This window comes from Scomber japonicus, chromosome 6 (genome assembly GCF_027409825.1).
Source record: "Scomber japonicus isolate fScoJap1 chromosome 6, fScoJap1.pri, whole genome shotgun sequence".
Classification (NCBI taxonomy): Eukaryota; Metazoa; Chordata; class Actinopteri; order Scombriformes; family Scombridae; genus Scomber; species Scomber japonicus.
In genome coordinates, this window is record NC_070583.1 from 23,153,509 (window position 1) to 23,176,861 (window position 23,353).

A 23,353-nucleotide genomic window follows, 5' to 3' on the forward strand; every position below is an offset into this window, starting at 1 on the left:
CTTTTCAATCATTGTTCTTATTTTGCACAGCAACGGTGTGGGACTCTGAACAATAAGGAAGTAAAGTCAGTGTCAACCAGTACAATTGTGAGGTACTTGAACTGTACATGAGTATTTCCTGTATTCTTTTACTGCACTACATTTCAGGTTGCACTTTTTTAATCCACTACAGCTGTAGTAAAGCTACAAAATTAAATTGCTGGCTATCAATTTACAACATGCTTACAATATACTTTATGAGTACATATTTAAAAATTGTAATTCATGGATTTATAAATATATTTAAAAATGTCTATGAGTACTGTGTAGATGACTCATAGGCCATTAGCTGAGTTTATCTTTGTTTATAAAGAGCCATTTCTCTAGGCAAGGCAAGGCAAGGCAGTTTTATTTATATAGCGCATTTCATACACAATGGCAACTCAATGTGCTCTACAACTACTACACTTTAAATATCATTAATTTGTTGTTTAAACTTCTGCAGTTTTACTTCAGTAGATTCTTCGATGCAGGACTTTTACTTGTAATGTAGTATTTTTACACTGTGCCACTTGTAGTTTATCACCAGATCAGCACTTCCAGCACTGTGTGTAGTAACTATGAATATTTAACCTCTAAACTACCAATAATCATACCTTCAAACCCAAATATGGATGTTATGAAGCTATCTTACATGTATTTTTTTTCCTCAAAAAGATATGTTCATGACACTTAAATTTATGGGTGACATCTGCTCTCTCTTCTACTACGACTAGATATTTTGGCCATAAACACTCCAATAACATGAAAATGTGACAGTAGCTGCAATGACCTTTAGTGTCAAGATTATTTTTTCTGTCAGCAATTTATTTACCTGGTGTGACAGATGCAGTAGCAGGTTATCTACCCAAGTCTATAAGCTCTTTTTATTTCTTTTTTTGTTAACAGTTAATGTGTAACCGAGTGTGCAAGGAATCAGCACATTTCCTTTTACCTCATACGCCGATCAATGCTGGTGTGGCTTCGCTGCGAGAGAAGCTAAATGGGATCATTGTCAAGAGAGCGACAGTAGCACAACTCATCGTGTGTGGACGTTTGATACGAGACAAATACAGCAAACGAGATGCATTCAACCAGTTTAAGAGTGAACAAAAGAGGGAAAAAGTAACTACAAAAAGCTGTGTCTTTATGAAAAAGGTGAAAACAAACTGTGAACACTGCTGGCAAAAACATCTCACAACTGACAACTTGTCATGATAAACTCCAATCTTTCCATTAGTGTACAACCTGTTTTTACTGTAAACATGAACTTTGATAGGAAGGGTCTCACAGGAGCTCCTCTGAATCCTCTTTGCTTATTTAAGATCAGTTTTTGAACAATTAAGATTCTGGCCCTGTGCCACCTAATGTGGAACTCAAAGTTATCTATTATTTCATGAGTAAAGAGAAAAAGCTTCACACTCAGTCAACCATGGCGTTTGTCATGTCCCCCAGTGATTGCTTAAAGCACCTACAATTACCTTCTCTGTAGTCATCAGACTACATGACTCTCAATTCCGGTAAACCCCTGAGAAGCTGCTTTACATCTTGTAAAAACACTATTAAATTTGATCTTGGTCATTTTTCATCTATTTTTTTTAAACTATTCTGCAAGGTACACCATTTGTTTCAGTGGTTCCCTAAACTGAAAGAAAAAATTATAAGATAATTCCCCAAACCCTGCTGCGTTATTCACCTGTGAAGCTTTCCAGTCTCAAAAATGGTACATAATGCAGTTTACAATGATAACAATGTCCAATTATCACTCAAAATTAATATTTTCAGGCAGAGTTGGACCAAACCAGGCTTCTTGTAATTGGTGACCATTCATTTTGTTGGTTAAGGCATAGTTGGCAGATTTGTATCAGCTGTAAATTACTAGCTACTTAATTTAAACTAAGCTAACGTAAGCTGAGTTGGTTGGTGTGTTTCCAGTGGACTTCTTGTAAAAGAGAGATTTAGGCATTTGTTAGCTACATGCACAATATGTCAACTGAGGCTAAAGCTAAATGCCCCAAGCAAAAAGTCATGTAAATAAAGACAAAGCATTTTTCTTGAATTGCAGTGTAAAGCTAATTGGTTCTAGCGTTAAGTGTAAAAAGGAAAAATGTAAGATAGGGCTGTTACTTTTCCTTTTCCATGTTTGGTTACAAAGGTTAGGCTGCATGTTTGTATTTTCAGACAATGTGATTTTGGGATGAGGACTGAACAATGTGTAAACGTAACGTAAAGTTACCCTATACTGAGTGGGGAAATACAGAGCTGTAGTAATGGTGAACAGGACTTTTTATGACGTAACCTGTAACTCAAAAACTAATAGTTAAATGTGCTTCTTGGCCTTGAAAGTAGGCTAGTTAGCCTCACATAAAAAACAATTGCAACTTTGAAGCAGATACAAACTGTTTAATATATTCCTTACACTTTTGCTCTAGAAGACACCACTCTCCAAACTTTTGTTAAAGTACAATCCCATTAACTGCAAGTACTGGTCAATTAAAGGAAGAAAATAAATCATTTGTTAAATTTTACGCCTTTTCTCTAAATTTTAGCTTTTCTTACTCTCATATTTTTGGGCCTCTAAAATTAAAACAATTCCAGAGGGAAAAAAACATCTCTGGTTGAACTGATTTGACTCTTGTGGGGTCACAAAGACATTATTGCTTAATTTTAAGGCTCCAAAAGCCAAATTGGTTGGGAACCATATAGGCCCTCTTCATGTAAAAACACTCAAGCCTGAAGTACCTACGTCTGTCATCTCTTCTTAGTTATTTATTGTCCAGGTATCTCTTTCTCGCTCTTCCTTTTTTTTGGCAACTCTCTCAACCTTGCAAGACATTTGACTTGGGGGTGATCGTTGTGTGTTCAGAGTTCAGACACTGACGGTGAAGCAAGATGGTGCCAATGGATCTGCCAAGAACTGACACACGAAAAACGATTTTCCAAAGCCGCCCCCCCACCGCTCCACCAGTGGACTCTGGCCCTCTGTCTCCACGCTCCTCTGCTCATCCCTAAAATTAATTCATCCGCACATCTCTGTCCCTCCAACACCACATTAACCCTGACCACAGGAGGCATCCTGTCGGAAAAAATGTCCCTGTCTGGCTTCACGGTGAAACATCAGGTTGACCTTTCCACCTCAGACCCCTCTCGCTGCTCTTTTCCCACCCTCACATTGGTTTACTCTTGCTCCACCTAGATTTCAACACAGCATGCTCATACTGGCCACTGATCTCAACAACGACTACAGGTATTATAAGGGAAGAAGAAAGAGTTAAATTAAGAATTATATGAGAGTGAACATCAAATTAAGCCTTCTCACTCTAGAAACATGTCATTTGTTGCCATGCATTTGTGAGGAAGACTCATTTCAGAGGGTCACGCCACACTGGCTGCTTTCTGGAGGACAGAGAAACTGTAATTGGGGGCCATTAGCTGTTGCCCAAGACCAGTCATGCAGGGTTAGTTTGTAGATTGAGATATGGTGACTGCACAGTCCCACCACTTGTATCAGTGTCCCCTACCTGTGTGACTCCCCCCTCCCACTCTGACCTCCCCCACCAAACCCCCTGTATGACCCCCTCAGTCCTGACACCCCCCACACACACCACATACCTCCCCACATCCTTTGCTTTTTGCTTTGTCTTTAAACAGACCTTGAATAGAGTCAGGGCCATCAAGGCTGAACAGCAATCAAATAAAAAGTCACTTTTATAGCAGCTTTAAAATGCTGTCAGGACTATCTATACCCCATTATTTACCTTTTTGACAGCACCTGCACTGCTTTGTTAGGAGCCAGGATTAGCATCTTACCTCTGGTTGTACCTGCAGTGAGGTCACAGCTGTGAAACGCTTCCTATAGGAAATGCTGGAATAAGAGAAATACTCAAACACATTAATTCAGTCCTGATACAAGCATTTCATGTAGAATGATTATAGGAACAGTGAAACTACTGATAATACTGTACTAATAAAACTAACACTGATGTTACTGTAAACACATTGTTAATGTTAATAATAATATTTCATTAATTGTTAATTGATGACCATGTCCTAAACAACTAAACTGAACTTGCTAAACTAAACAAGGTAAGCTAAGATATGTTAAACTAAACTAATCTAAAGAAAAATAAGCTAAAGCTAAGGTTAATTCAACTCAACTAAATGAGGTTTAGTTGAGTAAGTTAAGGTAAGTTAAGCTAAAGTAAACTAAATTAAACTAAACTAAGCTAAGCTATATTTAAACTAAATTAGGTAGCATTACTGGTCATATGATCAGTATAACAACCTAAAAAACAACAATATAAATATAACATAAAAAAAATCTTAATCTTTATAATAAAAAAGACCATAATTTCACAGAACAAGTAAAACAAATATAACTGCCATGTCTATTAAAATATGGCTACTGAAGGAGGAACGATAAGGTACAAACATACTATCCAAGGACAGAAGGCAGAAGTTTTTTTCTTTGTGTTCTTCACAGTACTTATCTATAAGCTACTTATGACACTGATAATGCAATATATAGACACCTCAATAGATGCTGATACAGACCAAATTACTCTCACATGCATCTGAGTATTAGTGACTTTCTTAAAAGTGGGAAAAGCTCCAATAAAGTGAAGTCATTTTCATGATTGTTGCATCAGGTTACAGAGATTTAGATTTTTTTCCAGTAATATAAGTAAAATAGGAAAGCTGCAGTGGGATAAAAGTGGAGTAATCTTTCTCATGTGAAATTTTGAAGACTGAATATAAGGACAAAATGTTTCATATTCATTTTTTTTGCAGTGCAGGATCACGGCTGTAGCCAAAGAGCCAGTCACTGGAGCTGGAGTTTCACAGTTGCTCTCATAAAGAGTTGCCCTGCTTTATGGCCCTATTGCCCAACATCACATGCCTTCAGTGCCGGGATATGATCTGAGATAAGGCAAGAAAGTACCGAAACAAGACTCACTCTCCTCCTTCCTTACGGTGCTTGTTCGGGTAAATGAGCAAGATGAGGACTATATGGAAGCTTAGTTTTCAAACTGTGTCTGAAAGACGCTAAATAAAACGTCTCCTGAATGGGAGCCTTGCATAATCTTGTCTCATATCTTCATATAAGGTGAGGAGTGGTTTTAAGGAGAAAAACTGAGACTGTCAGTTTGGAGGATATCAAAGCAGGTCTGAATCACTAAGATGCCCTTATTGCTCACAAGTTTTATAAATCATGTCTTTATGATAAGCTGATTACCTTATCCTTGACAGCAGCGCACAGCGAGGGTCGTAAAGGTGCAGGATTACGAGGTGATGGTCCATAAAGGGTTTGGCTCAGATAAGATGGTTTGTGGGAGTGAGACTCAGAACTGGTGACTTTAGGTCAATAGAAACCTGGTTTTCTTACTAGCACTCAGACTGACTTAGCCTCATAATACTGCAAAACACTTTCTTATGTGGTCACATTTCCAATATTGGTGTTCAATTATGACCCTCAGTTTTCCCCACAGTGCAAACTTTTGTTTTCAGTAGTGCCTTTGCAGATAAGGTCATAAAAATATAGCGGTCCATGAAAGGCAGCCATTTCGACCTTTAACCTGTTCCTTACTTAGTCATTCAGGATGTTTGCAAAGATCTGAAATGACTTTAAAACTGAGCGTTATGTACTTGATTGCATAAGTTTGCATTATGTCAAAAAAAAAAAAATCATCAAGTATGGAACGACTGTTGAGACATGAGTTGAGACATCTGTACAAGAGAATCTTATGAAAAAGGGTCTGATGAACTTTATGTCTGTATCTTCCACATTGTTATGCCAACAGTCATAATGAAATGCCTCCCCGGTGAGGTCCACCCTTCTAATCTTCCGAATGGGTCTATTAATGAGCCTAATGGCATATGAGCGATACCACCCCTGAGTGAAACTGCATGGGGTGACTGCTTCAGCAACTTCGCACATTGCCATGCAAAGCTTCATGGCTGCAATCCATTCATGGGAAACCATTAGAACAAACTGCTTTTAGGTGCAGCAAAGCAGACCGGGCATGATCATTTATGAACCAAATCCCCTCTAGGTGCCCTACACAAGGACAAAACACAGACTGTCTGCATGCAAACTCTCACACCCTTCACAGAGCAGTACTCAGGTCCTGCAGATATGGGGAAACTGTACTTACGTCTGATTTTGTATTCATGTGTTTTTGTCTAATGCTCAATATAATGAGTAACTATTATAAGGATGTAGCAGGAAAACTCTTACTTCCCTTCAGTCGTTGTAATTTCCAGTTTTTCTACTAAGCTTCCTGGAGAGATTTCATAATTAGAATTTTTTGTAAATAATTCTCTAATTTTCTCTCTGAAGTAAGCTTTATGTGCATGACAATATAGTGACCAAATAAACTAAACATTACATTAATCTAAATGATGCTTCATCAATGTTTTTTAATCTGTTAATCAGATTATAAAACAATCCTTTATGTCCATAAATGGGGAAAGGTAAACTTTCATTGGTAGGGTTGATGACTACTGTTGATTCTGAGGTTTGTGGCTCTAGAGAAATAAAAATGTTATGATGATATGTAAACATTATTATTATTATTAAACAGTATTATCACCGAAAAAGATGTTTGCTGATACCCTAAAAGATCAGATGAAAGATGCCAATGCACAGAATAATAGTCTGATAAATATCAAAAGCTCAATTAAATATTTTATAAATGTTTATTAATTGTTCAGTTTCAGCTCTCAGTAATAAATAAAGCACATAATTGTATTTTGCTCCAAAATGTTGTAATTATTGTAATTTTTATAACTTTCTGCTCCCACTGATCCAGCTGCTCCCTACATTCATTTCAAAGATAATAAAGACAGACAGGAATAAAGAAGAGATCTGTCAAACAGGGGGAGGTCTCCCTCTTGTGGTCAAAATATTGAAGTGCATAAATGCAAACCCAACAGAGACTAGACTTCATGCACATTTCTGATCAGTCAGATGAATTAAGTCTAATCATCTTCAGAATACATCATGTTAAAAACTATTTTAACATGCGGTAAATTATTGTTAATAATTATTTTACACTTTTTTTCCTGATAAATCCCTTTGATGCTCTGTCTCTGGGACAAATGACACAATTTAATTTGCCTGAACTGTAAAAAGAAAAGCTTAAATTAATTACAAAATTAATTAATTCCTACAAACTTCTGTTGAAGATATTTCTCAAAAACTAAAACTTAAATTGGATTATATTAATGGAACAGAGTTTGTTTCTCTTTTCAAACCAGTAAACACATTATACAATCTACCATACTATCCACATTGGTTTATGGAGATATCCTGTATGCTCATGCTGCTGCCTCCACCCTTTAATCTATCAAACTACAACAGTGTCATATAATTCATTACAGCGGTCAGCTATCACACTTAGCACTGTGAGTTATATGGAAAGGTCAGAGGTCCTCCCTGACATCTAGAGGCCTTGCTATTTAAGTTGTTGAGTTATTGAATATCCTTAGTTGCACTCAGAGCTAATAGCCATGACACCAGATCATAGAGCAGGTTGGCTTTTAAAATTCCTCATACAGTCTCTGAGCTGGGGAAGACTGGTTTCAGGCAGTATGCACCTCACTGCTCGAGACACAGCTTCAAGTTAGAGACACTAGTTCCACTGAGAGACTTTGAACTTTGACTTATTCTTATTAGTTATTCTTCAGACTGTTTTAAGTAGTTTGTCAGTGAATGTGTATGATGGTTGTTGTGTGATTGTCATTATGTGTAATATATATATACCCTCTACTCATTTCCCTCTTGCAAAAGAGATCTTGATTTCAATGAGATTTTACAGAATAAATAAAGCTTAATGGGGAAAAAATACAGTAAGTGTACTTCTATTTTAGATTATTTACAAGAACAGAAATAAGCATAAAGAATAAAACATGGACAGGGCAAATTTCCAAGGTTGCACTATAGAGGCATAAAGCTTTACATATGTAGATTTTAGACTTAAAGCGACACAGACCTACACTGTGTCACCGTATATGGAACAGTTATATAACACACTATTTCAGTGCAGTCATATACATAATGTAATGGCCACAGATTTAATGTTTTCACAGATTGTGCATAGAGGTAATCTGACAAGCTTCCTCTGTATTTTTTTTTTTTATCACTGGGCCTTTATAAACTGACAAAAATCTTTATATGATGAGCTCTTTTTATCATACAGTGTAGGAGGTTCACACTTGTAAATTACAGACAGAAATTGTCTCTTTAAGGTCATTTTTACTTATGGTATCAGCCATGTACTGTAGATGTACAGTATATACAGTATGATTCTTCTTCTTTTTAACCAAGTATGAGCTCAGTCAATAAAAGGGGGATTGTATTTATGTGGCCATGTCTAAAAATCCAAACCATATGAATCTGGAAAATGTTCACAGGTTTGTGCATGTGGAGGCAAAATGACACGTAGGTCTGGTTTGTAGTTAGTGTGTTGTGTATTTCTACAGCTGGGCAGCATTCACAGCAGCAATGGAAATAAACATTAAACAGTATACAGGCACACAGAGAGAGGTCATGTTCACCCCCTCAACATACTCTGAGTCTGTATTGCTCCATTGGTTTACTGTAATAAATCCTCAGTTACAGTCATGGAAAAGGAATCATACGTAGTTTCTGACATCCTTTTAAATGTTTTCAACCACTAAGCACTCAGCAGTCCTGAGTGCAGAGGTGCATGTTCTAATTTTCAAGGATTTTCCTGCATTCAAAGTTGATTCCCCCAACAATAACACCACGTACCTCAGCCTACACACCATGCAATTCTGTCCATGTGTCCAGTTGCTGCTATTAACATATTAATGCACCTTTCCTCTTTATCGACATCCCTGATGTTTGAGTCTGAGTCATTTGCCTCCTTGTTATGCTAGTGTTAAATCCACCCACTGGTCATCACAGTCTATGAGGCATCTGCAGAGCCATAACATTCACTACATCATTGAACACTATGCTCTGAACAAAACAGAAAGTGATTTTCAGACTGGATCTTGTAAGGAGCTAAAAAGTGCAATTTGAGAGCATATATGAATATAACTATTATGCTATAAAATTATGTTTTTAAGATTCTTGATGTCTCAGTTTAATATAAAATAAGCAGTGTGGATTTTGAAACTTATCCTGCATTTAGTAAACCTTCTCAGATACATAATTGCATAATTGCTTTAACAACATCAGAAATGTATCTCTTATCAGTTAGAAAAAGGATTATTTCCAGTTAAACTTCAGGAAAAAAAGAGATCTACTATCTGTCGTCCATTCATTTGTCAGTTGTGACTTTAAGGCCACAATTAAGACACAGGAGCTGAATTTTCATGTCTTGAATGATGAAACGTAATGCTTCAAACTGCCTCAGGGTATACTGTGTATGTGATACATATTTAGAGTTAAGCAGCAGGGGTTAGATTCAGCCTGGTCAATTATCTGTGTGGTCTACATGTAGCTCTGACTATGAATTACAGCTCTGTGTGGGAAGATGGTTGAAGGCAGGCAGAGGCGATGGACAGGAAGCAGGCAGGTAGTGTATGTGAGGGGGGAGGAGATGCTGAGGGGGAAAAACAAGAGTGTGTAGTAGCAGAGGTTTTGTTAAGGAAACAGACGCACCTCTGACGCATTTCTATTACAAGTGTGAGTGAACATATACGTGAAACCGTTATGATACATCTTGTTTTCTTACATTATTTAGTATTTTTGTGAAACAGGCAAGTGAGCATAAAAGCTTTGATTCCTTATTCATGTAATTTATTCAGGCTTTCAGACTCACTAAAGCAAGTTTTAAAGTGAATCCCATGACAGTGACTGGTTAAAAGGAACTTGCGAATTTCTTTCAAAACTTTGATGTTGTTTTTCTAGTATTTAAGTGTTCCAGTGAACTCCACAAGAGTATCTTCTATCAACCCAGTTTGACATCAGTCTGTCTCTAGAAATTATTCATTAGTCCCTTGTCCTTTAATTTGTCTGCTCTGTCCGCTGTAGTGGCTCTGTGCGCTCTTGTTTCTGCAGATGTCCACTTTCAGACATCACGTAACTGCGTAACTGAGCACAGAGGCACAAGTGACGCTCTAGTCACGCTTCTTTAGTCAGTGTTAATTAAACAGCTGCCTCTATGGCATGAGTACAAAATATCTGAAGTGTTGGTTACGTTGTATGTTGTAGAACATTAATAACATTACACATTAGTCCTGGTCTTGATACATGAAGCTGAGGTCCAACTGCTTTTCTTTGTCACCTACAGCCACAAGACCAGCCAGTTTTCATTCAAATCTGACTGAAGATATACTAATCAGTGAAATAAGCTGATTTAATATTTACACATGGCTCTAAATGTCACGTCATTGGACATCAACAATTTGTGCTGTACTCACATGGAAATAAAGCATAGAAAAACTACTCTATAAGGATTTTTATAGTGCAACTTGGGGGCAGAATCATTACTTAGTAGCTGAGTGTAATGGATGATTCTGACTTGAAGCGGAACGCCACTATTACACTTTAATACATTTTGGGGACGGTTAAGAGACATATTTTGGAAGAATTGTCAAAAACGAGGCAGGAAAAGATGCTAGATATCCTGACTTTTTATCTACTATGTATCAATCTGTTAGATAGCTGGATCCTAGATTTCCCATAATTCAACTTGACAGCGTGTCTTTGTTAAACCCTCCCTGCCTGGTAAACGTCCACATCTATTAAACTCCACATCCCCCGTTTCTATTGCAGGCTTTCCGTGAAAAATGTGTTGTCTCCAGGCACCAGTTGAGATTTCTTTATACTTGACAAAGCTCCCAGAGCCACAGCAGACATAATACAAGTGTATTCACAAACTAAGTAGTACTTCACAGAGCAGTAAATTGACTTTAAAAGGATAGATGAATCAATTTTGTAGATTTGTAGATGAATTGTAGGGATTGTGGGAATCTTACATATCAGTTTGTCACACAGACTAGTGGACAGCTGTGTACTTCAACAAGTCATACAATATGGGTTATAAGCACAACACTACAACCACTGACGTCACATTTGCGTGGTTTGTGCTTCTCATCTTTGAGTGAAGGTCCCACAGTGGTTGCTATGGATCGCTTTGTACATCACACCACTTGAGTCTCTGTCATTCAGACTAAACACACAATGAACCCAGCACCACAGCTATACTGTGTGCAATGCAGCTTAAACACATCAATACTACAGCCTATGTTCTTCTCTCTATTATCAATCTTCCTCCCCAGCTTGCAAGTATGGACTTCTATCATCCCATTCTTTTGTCTGTTAAGTCTATTTATTGAAGAACTGGCTCACTTTGTACAGGTTTCTCACATAATGCAACTTTAGCAAAAGTCCTCTAATTAATAAGCTGTATATAAACATTTAATACATGGTTTATAACACACTGTAATGTAGTTGTAAGCAGATATGAGGTACATTTGAAATGTTCCTTAATGTAAAGATATTGTCAGCATGTCTATAATGCATTATACACCTTCAGGCTAACCCAAGGTAGCTGTATCCCATCTTTATGCTAAGCTAAACTGATCAGCTGCTGGCAGTGGTTTCAAAATTGTCTTCGTTGTATCAAACCTCTTATTTAACTCTCAGGAAGTAAGAAAATAGACAAATGTGAAAATATTTCTCTAAGTGAATAATTAATTCTCGTGTTGCTGATTTATTTTCTGTTCACCAACAAATCAAATAATTGAACAAAGATGAGCCTGAAAAGTTGAGGAAATGCGTATAATGTAGTAAATAAAGTATAATATGAATTTAAAACTGCTCTATGGCAGAAATCAGGGATGGTGCCTGAGAATGTTATCCCCTAATTGACTAAAAGTCTCTCTAAAAAAAAAAAGGTATGATGACAAAACAAGAGGCCACAGTGTAATAAGTCAACAATTAATTTTTATTTTATCCAGTTTATACGATTTTGGTTCTGTAGCAACCTACTGAATAACTCTAATGAAGTGCAATTGTACTCAAGCCAGTTACAGTTGAGAGCAATGACAGGCACACGTTTTGTGCAAATTTAACAGCATTGGAACGTCTCCTACATATACACAGCAAAAATACATGCCAGAGGAAAAACAAGAATAAATTAGTTTACATCGACAATAGTTAGGAAGACTTCCCTCAAGAAACAATGTCAATCCAAGCTAACACTTGAGAGATACACATTTCACCCACAGCTGGAGTACAGGAGTGAACAACTGAGGAAACATTCAGTCTTTACGCACAGCAAGAGATGTGTGGCGTTATCTAACTCCATGGACTAATTCCCTTTGATCTTCCCTCCCAAAAAGAACACATTTCACTCACCAGCATCCAGACATTGTACACTTCCATTTTAAAACTAATTATATTAATATTGACACGACAGAAATGAAAACCAAAAAATCAGTGTGCTAGACAAGAGATACGCCTGTTCATGGTTGCTTAAATAAGTCCCAACTCAAAATGCTTTGTCTTTACTGCATGTCTGGCAGTAACACTGGCAATGCTAAAATAAATGCTTGATGGGATAACACATCTTTAAAGTATCACAAGCCACATAAAGACGACACAACCATCTGAAAGGAGGCCGGTAGCCTGGGTAGAGTAGACTGCAGATGTTTTATCTAAATCGCCTTCTGAATGCTGTTTAATAGCAATAACTAGGACAAGACACATCGGCTCAGTCCAATATCTACAAACTTAAAAGGTGAAAGGTGAGCATTGTTTTGTATAGTGTGTCTGATGACAGTTAAATAAAATGTGGTATTACCCTCCAAACATGCAGAAACAACAGGATTATAAGACTGAAATCTAGAAGTGAGTCGGTAGATTTTGGTAACCGGTCTTGAGTGTTATTACTCAGACATTGCAGGATAAGGTCTGAGTGTGTGAGCTTTATTTGCTCCATCGTCTTTCACAGTGAAAATTTAAGAGCTGAAAAACTACCTTTCTACCTGGTTGCACTGGTTGGTTTGTAAATGTCAAGAGTGTTTGAGGTTTTGACATCTTCTCCAAAAGTGGCTGCAGTACATTTCTGAAATTCAAATTGAAAGCATTAAAGGGTTTGTAAATGCATCTTCAGACAACATAATTGTGTTAAATCAATAAAGATAGCAACTATAAAATGAACTCATGCAGTCAGGTTAGAGTATGTGTTGACACAGTGTGTCTTATTTTGCAGCTGGTGTTCCCCTGGAAACCAACGGATGCTGCAAAGTTTAAAAAGACATCAGCTCGACTATTTTGTCCCTTTAACCGACCAACGTTTGACGTTTTTTTAATGATGAATTGTTACAACTGGTGCACGCAGTATGATTTTACCATCTAAACCGACAGATGGAGTCTCATATCTGGGTCTGGCGATGCCATTTGTGACGGAAAGTAGATGCACCACTACATTCTACAGCTTTCCTTTTATTGTACAATCAAGGGCCACACTGAAATCTTTTACAACCTAGAATTTAACAGCATTAACAAAAACTACTTCAGTTGCATTCAAATGGCAACTATCGAAAAGTAAACTTACTGTAACATACATATTAAATAGTGTATAGTCCATGCAACTGCGCACGGCCAGTTTTGCATCATTATGGTATGTCATTATTAGTGTATGGGGAGAATTCAGCCACCGCTGCATTTCTGATTTAAGGTTCAGGGAGAAAAACTCCTCAACACCTTTCAGAAACGTCTCAGCCAGACTTGAAGAGCAAGATGGCCACTTGGCCCAAGTAGAAATAAATGAAATGCTTTGTCTCGTGAGTGACGTAACTGCCGAAGTTCCTCCCGACGATGCAGTGCCAGGTGGGGTTGTACTTCTTGTCGAACTCCTGGGGGAAAAAAGGTTCAAATTAGATTACACAACAAAACTTACTGACAGCAGTCTTTAATACCCTGCATTACAAATCATGATCAATCACTGATGACTGAGGTCAGGACTGCAACTAACAATGAATCACATTATTGATTAACCTGCTCATTATTTTCTCAATTAATCAGGCAGCTGTTGTAGCTATAAAATATCAGAAAACAGTGATGTAATAATTTCCCAGAGCCTGAGGATAAATCATGAAATTGTGTGTATTATCTCACCAAAACTCCAAACTCCAAACTTATTCAGTTTACTATATGAGTAAGAAAAGCATCACACTAGTACACTGGAGAAACGTATTGTTTCAGCTCAGTGTTTTTTATAGAAGAGTTTACATTATACAGTTAAAAGCTTAACACAGTTGTTATTGCATTGGCTCATTACTCAGAATATGTTATATTTAACTACTTTCAGGTAAATAAATACACAATATAAAACTGTATTAATGCTCAGGAAATGCATTAAGCAAATGAAAACAGATAAATGAAGTATTCAATATAAATGATGGCAGTCAGTGTGGATCATATACAGTCTATGGTGTGGATACGGCTTTGAAACAGCATTACACCATAAACATAAATCTGCCTAAATCCTTTGGCCTGGATGTTTCATGGCAGTGATTTAACTTATTTCAAATCATATTGTTGCTTTTTCTATTTTATGTTTTTCTTTTGTCTACTTTGATACTTCTATTATTTAATTTTTATCATTTATTGTGCCTAAGTCTGTCACTGTTTATATTATATAGACTTGGACCCTTGGACCAATCTGTAGTTTGTTGGATTGATTGACTGATTGAAACTATCACAGAAAGCATTAAAAGATGAAATAAAGAATCCTGATAATGAAATAAATGTTGGTGTCAGATTAAAATGTTTGGAAACATCGTGCGTTGGGGTGGGGGTGATTGGACTCATGACCTCATGTATTTCTAAAAACCTGTTTTTGGCCCTCTTCATATACCCATATGCAGCCTCTTCTCTCCACACAGGACCAAAAATAGATGAGAATAAAAAAGGCTTTGAATTTGCAGATCATGTGCCACTGATGTAAGCTTCACACAGCTCCACTTGGATCCATCCTGTCTCACCTTCTTGATGTAGGCTGCTATGTCTTTCTCTATGTTGTACTTCTCCATGGCCTGGGTGGCACAGTCCACTGCGTCTTGCTGCATGTCCTCAGACATGTCCGCGTTTTTGATCACTGCTTTCCTGTCAGTCATGGTGAGGATGATGATGATACCTGCTAAGGAAGAGAGAGAAAAAGAGGGGATAGGAGAAGAGGAGAGGAGAGGAGAGAAGAGGAGGAAGGGGGGTGGGGGGGGGGGGGCGCTCACTCAGACGTACTGCACTGAAAATTAACACCACACGTGGTGATGGGGATGGTTTAGGCCAGCTGTATCATTGCTAACATAATTCATACGCAGATAAATGGCACTAGCAGGTTTAATAGAGCATCTGTACTGATTTATAATAACAGTGTATTAATGTTATATATATAATCTTCCTCCACTAGACGACGATGACTTGAGCGTTGCATAGATTGGCTGCGAAACTTGATACAGGTGGAGTTAAATTACTTGGCTAAATCACTTTCTGATCATAGAAGCATATGCATCAGTACACCAACAAAAAGTATCTAAATGTATCTGATGAATATTATTATCTACCCGGGTTAAATAAGCCTGCTGTTGTACACGCAGCCCACGATCTACATGACTTTAGACACATACAGTAAAAAGCACAAAAATCACAAGTAAGATTGGCAAAACATGCAAGTCAACCTATCTGCTGGAGGAGGAAATCTGCAACTCACCCTCTTCTTTAGCCTCCTGGAAACACTTCTTTCCCCAAAAAATAAAGAAATAAAGATGAATTTGTCCCAATGCAGTGTGGTGGAGGGTTTTTGATGATGCTGCGGCTAATTGCTTTTTAAAGATTTACACAATAAGCATGTAGGTAGGTTGTCTCTATGTGTGTGTGTGTGTGTGTGTGTGCTCCAGCAGCTCCCCGCCCCTCTGCTGCATGCTGCACGCTACCATTGGCTGAGCTGCAGCCTCCCCGATGTGTCGAGAGCGTTTTTCTCCAGCTCCTGTCTGCCGGCATCTTATTTCATCCCACAATGCATCATTCACTGTGTACACCACTGACTGAGGGCTTAAGGGGGAAATGAGAGCTTGATCTCGCAGGCAGGTATCATTTGGCTGTGTGGCTTTTCATCGGTCACCGTCACAGTTGAGAGACAATAGGAGTCTGAATAGGGGCTGGGGTTTTTTTTGTGGCTTTTGTTCTTTTTTTGTAATCATTTATACAACTACAGTAAAGCTTTTATAGACAAAAGGCTGACTTCCTCCTCCATTGCTCTATCAGTTTCAGCGTAACCGTTGTATATATGTATGTATAGGCTATATTTTGTCATTTTACTCATATTTACACACAAATCCACTTACACTATAATTACATACATAACCACAGTGCTGGGATACAGTTACTAATATATTAAGTTAAAGAACTTTACATAAATATATATGTCATATTCATCAACTCATGTATCATTTGGTTCTCGTTCAAATAAAAAAACAAACCAAAGTTTTCTTGTTTGAAAGTGTTTTATTGAAAATGCTGAGAGAGAAAAAGAAGATTAAGCAAAATAAAAGATACAAACTACTCCCAAATAAACCCCCCTCCCTCCCTCCCCAAATTACAATTCCTTCATACCAGGCATCTACGATTCCATCCTTTGATCCAACTTCCTGGTCCTCTGTTTCCTTTTTCTTGTAAAATAAAGCCATTATCACTGAAAAACTTTAAAAGATAGGCAGGGTGGGGGGGAGCTAATAAAAAAAAAAGTTGCTCTGGGACTCCCGTTAATTAGTTCTGATTTCAATTCATTTGAATCCTGGAAATCTGATCCCGTTCCGAGCATCCATCCTTGCCTATCCCTTCCCTAATCGATCCACTCATCCAGCTCCAAAGGATTGGGATCCACTGAGCCACTCCTCCAATCAAAACCTTGAAATACCAGGAAGAAAATCAGAGGCAGACCGTTAGAATAAAATGTCAAAATTTTGGGCCTAATTTTCCATTTTTGAGCACTCATGTCAGATTAAGAAAAAAAACAAAACAAAACAAAAATGCCACTGAGCACAAAATCTTAAATCGCTCCCTGAATTTATAAAACATTTTAACCAAAAAAAGAGGACATTAAGTTAAAAATGGGGCGCATTTGCAACAAAGTAGCGATTCAGATTTACATTTGACAGCAAAAGATGTTACACTTACATCACAACACTTGATCTAGGACTGCTTTTTCTGTCACAGGCCAGAGTAGCATGTTAAAAATGTAATGTATTTATATGTATATATATAGATAGATGTATATATATATATAAAACAAAGTACAGCACATATGGCTTTGTTAAAGTATGACATGCATGATATAGCAACCTATCAAAATGTTCAATTTATGGAATATGAAGCGTACCATTGCCTCGACCTGATTGCTCCTCATTTAGATGTCCTATCCTGACCATACAAATGAAATGTGCTCCACAATGGTTTTATTCCAAATCACTTTAATCCTTCTCTTCAGATGTCTAAAGGAAGACACAAGGGTAAAATACAGTTAAGCATTGGGCTCCCCGTCCAAAACAGCCCACCCCAAAATATCCAATGAGACAGGCTATTTCTTTAAAAAAAAAGAAAAAGAAAAAAAGGAAAACAAAACTCAATTTTCAATACTTCCAAAAACATTGAGTGCAGCTTTTACAACTCAACGTTTTTGAAGTTCAACAAAGCACAATTTCTAATGTTGCCAAAAATTGAGAAGACAGAAAAAGAAGGGAAGAAAGGGAGAAAACACAAGGACAAAAGCAGCTGGAGAGAGGGGAGGAGGAGAAGGGGAAGAGGGTGAAAAAGGAGGGCGGGAGAGTACACCTACATACCAAGATCATCCACAAGGACATCGGGACATGAAATGCAAAAAATTAAAAATCAACAGCTGACATCTTGGAGAAACTCATAAGGAGGTAAAAACAGTAGGGTATACATCAAAAGGGCAAAACATCAGTGGTAGAAAGGTTTAAGAACGGGAGCGAGAGCGGCTGTGACGAGGTGAGTAGCGGGGTGATCCTCTGCCACGGCCACGGGAATTGCTCCGGCTGCGGCTGGCGCTGCGACTCCGGCTCCTGCTCCGGCTGCCACGGCTGCGAGAGCGTGATCTTCCGTAACTTGGGCTGCGGGGACCGTCTAATTTCACACGAATGTAAGCAGTCTCTCCCTGGCAGACACAAGAGAACTTGACATTGAAAAGACAACATTTCTTCCTATGGCGGAAAAACCACAGATGGAAATGAGGGCCAGGTGTGCTTCAAGCATGTAGCAAAGTACTCACCTCGGCACAGCACAGAAACCCTATCCATGACAATGAACCAAATCAGTACACATACCTCATGTGAGCGGAATTTGGTGTTGTCCAGTTTTCGAACGGCATAGGTCATGTCTTCTTTGCGCACAAACTCTACAACGCCAGTTCCATCTCTGAAAACGTCAGCGTAGCACACGTCGCCTGCTTCACGCATGTGGTCCTTCAGGTCCTGCCAGCTGCCGCTCTGAGGGAGCCCTGAAACACAGGAGAAGAAAAAACCATGTTAGCTTTCCTTCAATGTTTGCTCCAAGTGCAAGACCAATTTGTATTCCCCAGACAGTAGCTGCAAGATTTGGTGATACAGAAGCATTTCAATTTATTTGGGTATTCTTAATAAATTCATTCTTGGTTGTCTTTTACACATCTTTTTTGTATTTTTGCTGTGTTGCTTTTGTTGTATGTTGATTGTTAAGCACTTAAGTCAACTGGTATTGTTTTAAATGTGCTTTATAAATAAATTTGATTTTTTTTTTTTTTTTTTTTTTTACATTTTTTGTCCTACCTCTGATGTTTCCTCACTGCAGATTCAAGAGTAATGATACAGTTCCTGTTTTGTTTTCTTTTTAAATATGTAAATCACTTTGTGTCACATTACCCTGTATAAAAAGTGCAATACAAATAAAGTTTGACTGAAATGCAATTATGTTTAAAAAAAACCTGCAATGCTGATCTTGTGCGTTTCTCTTTTATTGAATGACTTTGTATAGATAGGCAGTTACTGTGTGTTATTGTGTGGCATTATTTATTAGTGGTTGTGTACTACACTAGTGTTATAAAGTAGGTGTTATGTTGTAGACACAGCTTTTACACTTAATGATTAAAATGTTACTTGGCCAGGAACAGCAAATGAAGATTAGTCATTTTAGATGAACTCTGACTCACTTTTACTGATAACTGAGCAGTAGAGAGCACATCAAACAATCTGGGCTTTGTTTCTCACATTGAGTTGTGTATGTAAACAAAACTGAATTAACACTTAAAGTCTAAAAACACTGGTTCAAAGCTGCATTCATAAATAAAACTACAGTTTGTGTGCATCACCATTGTGGACAAAGCTTTTACTCATTGCTTGTATTACTGATGGGTTATGTGTAGTTCATGATGTGATGTTTATTTTCATTTTATTTATTTCTCTGTTTTCTCTTTTGTTGTGTTGACCAGCCCAGCGACTACAGATGAACACTAACCTCTTGGTGCACTCTGACACATTTACATTACTGTGTGAACTAAAATGTTAATTGATGTATGTACTATCCCTACCAAATACATCTTAAATACATAAACATTGCAGTGGAGACAGATGTTCATCATAAGATATACACAAAACTAGAGACAACCTCTGATATTCACCACTTGCTCTGTTGCCCTGCTTACCTGACACAATCACCCTGTACTCGGAGCGTCTGGATGGAGGCCCATATCTCCCTCTAGGAGCACCGCCGATCCCGCCGAAACCTCCTCTGGAGCCTCTGCCGCTCCGAGGAAACTCCACACGCAGTCTGTAGCCGTCGTAGTCATATCCATCACGTCCATACACTGCATCATCGGCGTCCCTGCAAAAAAACAAACCCCACCAACATCACAGTTTGAACATGAATGAAAACACACGCAGCCAGACATCATTTACATGCAAGAGGTGAAGGATGCAGCAGTCAGTCAGCCATGTTAGCAGCTAGCGGTGTCTGCTTTATGTTGCTAATCTGCCTGCTGTACGTCACGCTACAACATTTAGTTTCGATTTTAATATGCTTTGCAAGAGCTGATAAAAAATAACAACAAAGTATGCACGGCGGCTGCTTTTCCAGTCAGTGCACAAAAGATACTGATACCAGATAATAATGCACAATCGAGTGCAAGTATGAGTGTATTGCCTGGTGTTGTCTTCCGAGCCAGAAACAAAAGCAACCGTGTGTCTGTTGTGTGTGTATGTGTATGTGTATGTGTATTAAATGCACCAACAAAAACAGAGCAAAGCAAACTAAATATGCACAATTCTCATGTTACTGTAAGGACCATATATAGGAAGCATGCAGAGAGCGCACGAACACACACACACACACACACACACACACACACACACACACACACACACACACACAACACGTTTCGTTAAGAGGTGTGCAGGCTCCAGGAAATAGTCATAGCCCGTCTGTAGCTCTACAACACACACACACTCTCCTCTCTCTCCCTCTCTCACACACACACACACACAATGGGGCTGGTGCGGCCTACTAGCCAAACCTCACCTGGGGTCCTCGAACTCAATGAAGGCGAAAGGCGGCCCCCCTCTCCTGTTCTTCAGGTCGATGTCTCGGATCGTGCCGTATTTGTAGAAGACGTCCTCCACGTCTTTTGTGCGGATATCTGGAGGAAGGTTTCCGACGTAAATCCGACAGTCGTTGTTCCCCGCAGGCCCCCGCACGACACCCGACATCTCTACTCACTGACGGCTCGTTGCTCGCTAGGTTTCCTTCAAACGACAGACACCGACAGCGTCGACTAAAAGTGAAATGCACGTTTTAAAGCCACAACCTGCAGGTTATTGTTGTCTTCACTATGAGGGACAATCCTCTTGGCACGGTGCTCGATCACACTACTCCTGCTTTTTTTTCTTTTTTTCTTCTTCTTCAGGACCCGCGCTCCTTCACCGATTACCGGAAACACGGTGGATATTATTTGACGCATCCGCTTAACAAAATAGTCCACCAATTCATTAACAAGGTGTAAAGGTTATCAGTTAATATCTTTTTCTATTTACAGGTTGAAAAGTGTACAATTTTTTCATCATATTTTTATTGGCTTTTTTCAAATATGAACAGCCACATAATAAAACGAGACAGCAACAATGATAATACAATACAATGAAAATAAACTAAAGAAAAAACAGGCAGTTATAAAAATAGTAACATATATCAATTAAATTAGTTTTCCATTGAGGTGGGCAAAAAAACCCCACTGAGATAGAAACAAGACCAGAAATAAATGACTAATTTCATGTAAAATTATATTCAGATAGGCTAAAAAAAACATGTAATTTTGATCCAATGTCCATTTAGAATTCATTTTCAGTGTCGGTGAGTACAACATGAATGTAACTGTAATCCGTCACAGCTACTTATGAACATGTTGATGATTACAAAGGGGGTTACATCTGAAGTCAGACCTTGATGTTACTGAATACATACAGTATATCCCACAAATACAAATACATATATTGGTGTTTTTAATTCTTTGAAATCAATATTTTTTAATATTCTGTAAATCAATCATGACTTGGGCTTGTTTAGAGCACACATGGGCTTAAATGGTACAGTACCAATTAAGCTTGTGCCAAACTTTTGACTTTTGTTTTTAAAGTAAAGGATATGTTTATGATCTTTCATGTCTGTCTTAAAACAGTAAGATTTCAGTAGAAAGCAGCACAATATAACCATAAGAAAAATGCCCAGCTTCCAAACTGAAGTTACCTCAATTTCAACAAAAACTGAACATTAAAACTTTCACAAGTGCAGGATTTCTTGCAAAGCTGTTGTCATAGATTTACTATTGTTTTGGCTACTGCCAGTGTAATAAACTGATAGCAATGAAAACAAAAACTGTACAAAAAGGTGCATCTCTGTTTCTGTTATGTTATAGAAACATACATCTGTATTGTATTAAAGGATAGGTGTCTTATAATACAGTCCTACACAAGCCCACAGTGTGTCCACACAGACATTTTGTACAAAATGCATTATAAAAAAGCTTGTATCAGGCTTCAGTAGGCTGCATTAGTCTTATTAAGTAGATATCTGTCACATTTACTGTCTTTATAGCATCAGATTCCCTCTTTGTGTTTCCCTGTTGAGCTGTGGTAACAAAAAGAGGGACTTTGGCACTAAAATGACTAAAACTTAGACGACTCAAAGCTTCATATTAACTTCAAATAATTACAGCAAGAAAAAACCTGTTTTAATAATCATTGGGTATACCTGACTTTTTTTTTAAGACAAACAACCATTTCTGTAAGTGTTCCAAGAGGCCACTTATCATCTCTAGTCCCAGCACAGATTTTACATTGACTCACCCAATTAAAGAAAATGCATAATTTCAGTTTTCCATATTACATGAAGAATGTCTTTATGTCACAGAGTAAAACAGTGGGCAAATGTACAATAGGGAATAGGGAATGTTTAATTAAGCACCTAGCTCTATCAAGCTAGTATTTACTTTTATTCCAAGTAAAATGTGGACCTATATAGACAATATACTTCTAAATATGAAGCTTTGATGCAATATTGAAATACATATTTTTGACAAGGATCATGAAATAAACATTGTTTATGCCTTTCATTGTGAATAAATGTCTTAATTCAACAAGTTTTCAATAAAGAGGTGTGAAGGAAATGTATTAAGTTATGTTAAATTGTATGTTTATTTGTATACAAGATGTGATTTAGCTCTGGTTTGCATAGAGCTGTTACAGTGATATAAACCATTATAACATAAAATAAAATGTCCACACAATACTTTACCGCAACACTTTTATTGCTTGAATACTCACATTTGAACTATGTTTATCAGACTATTAGGAATGAAAACATGTAAAAACACATTATGTTGTGCTGATTGTATTTTCTGCCCGGGGACTGCAGATGCAAATAAGTTTTAATCTAATTCTTGCACAATATTTCTAAGTGTCATCACTGCTAAATTAATAATAAAACTAAACTACAGCACACAAATCCACACACTCATTCACACAGAGAAGCCTGGCACAACTTGAAGATACTTCCCCCATAACAGATTGGGAATTTTACCACTTACAGCTGATATTCACCTATTTCCACTATTTATTTAATTAACTTTGCCGTGAAACAAGCAGTCAAAGCTTAATTTCCTTTTCAGCACATGGCAAGGTAGAGTTTGTGGGGCTAAATATTAAATATGTGATTTTAAAAGCTTTATGGCACAAGCAAACATCTGTCACTCAATAATTGCATTAGAAATACCCAAGGCCATGTTCTGATTGTCCTCATTTGTCAAGGCAA

General features: G+C 37.8%; 2 protein-coding genes across 4 annotated transcripts; both read right to left on the bottom strand.

Annotated features, from left to right (window-relative positions):
• Nucleotides 1–11,935: 11,935 nt before the first annotated feature.
• dynll2a (dynein, light chain, LC8-type 2a) lies at nucleotides 11,936–15,835 on the bottom strand. 2 transcript variants are annotated; one of them, XM_053320758.1, is made up of 3 exons: nucleotides 15,714–15,835; nucleotides 14,989–15,140; nucleotides 11,936–13,857 (listed from the first exon to the last, which is right to left on the bottom strand). In XM_053320758.1, the coding sequence occupies exons 2-3, from the start codon at nucleotides 15,118–15,120 to the stop codon at nucleotides 13,720–13,722; spliced, it is 270 nt and encodes an 89-aa protein (XP_053176733.1). In that variant the 5' UTR covers nucleotides 15,121–15,140; nucleotides 15,714–15,835; the 3' UTR covers nucleotides 11,936–13,719. The 2 variants fall into 2 exon arrangements, with proteins under 2 accessions (XP_053176733.1, XP_053176732.1); XM_053320757.1 differs by having other exon boundaries at nucleotides 14,989–15,143.
• Nucleotides 15,836–16,599: 764 nt separating this feature from the next.
• srsf1a (serine and arginine rich splicing factor 1a) lies at nucleotides 16,600–20,966 on the bottom strand. 2 transcript variants are annotated; one of them, XR_008321511.1, is made up of 5 exons: nucleotides 20,570–20,966; nucleotides 19,698–19,876; nucleotides 18,346–18,518; nucleotides 17,382–18,176; nucleotides 16,600–16,909 (listed from the first exon to the last, which is right to left on the bottom strand). XR_008321511.1 is itself a non-coding variant. In XM_053321164.1 (4 exons), exons 1-4 carry the CDS (start codon nucleotides 20,755–20,757, stop codon nucleotides 17,979–17,981), a joined length of 738 nt encoding a protein of 245 aa, XP_053177139.1. In that variant the 5' UTR covers nucleotides 20,758–20,966; the 3' UTR covers nucleotides 16,600–17,978. The 2 variants fall into 2 exon arrangements, 1 of the variants encoding a protein (XP_053177139.1); XM_053321164.1 differs by having other exon boundaries at nucleotides 16,600–18,176.
• Between the last annotated feature and the right edge of the window lie 2,387 nt (nucleotides 20,967–23,353).

What these genes read in the sequence shown, in the direction of transcription:
- srsf1a (XM_053321164.1), bottom strand. Translation starts at nt 20,757, where the DNA reads ATGTCGGGTGTCGTGCGGGGGCCTGCGGGGAACAACGACTGTCGGATT. An exon ending in ATTGAGTTCGAGGACCCCAG is followed by an intron (nt 19,877 to 20,569) that starts GTGAGGTTTGGC and finishes GTTTTTTTGCAG; the next exon opens with GGACGCCGATGATGCAGTGT. An exon ending in CCAAATTCCGCTCACATGAG is followed by an intron (nt 18,177 to 18,345) that starts GTATGTGTACTG and finishes TGTGTCTGCCAG; the next exon opens with GGAGAGACTGCTTACATTCG.
- dynll2a (XM_053320758.1), bottom strand. Translation starts at nt 15,120, where the DNA reads ATGACTGACAGGAAAGCAGTGATCAAAAACGCGGACATGTCTGAGGAC. An exon ending in TAGCAGCCTACATCAAGAAG is followed by an intron (nt 13,858 to 14,988) that starts GTGAGACAGGAT and finishes TTTTTCCCCCAG; the next exon opens with GAGTTCGACAAGAAGTACAA.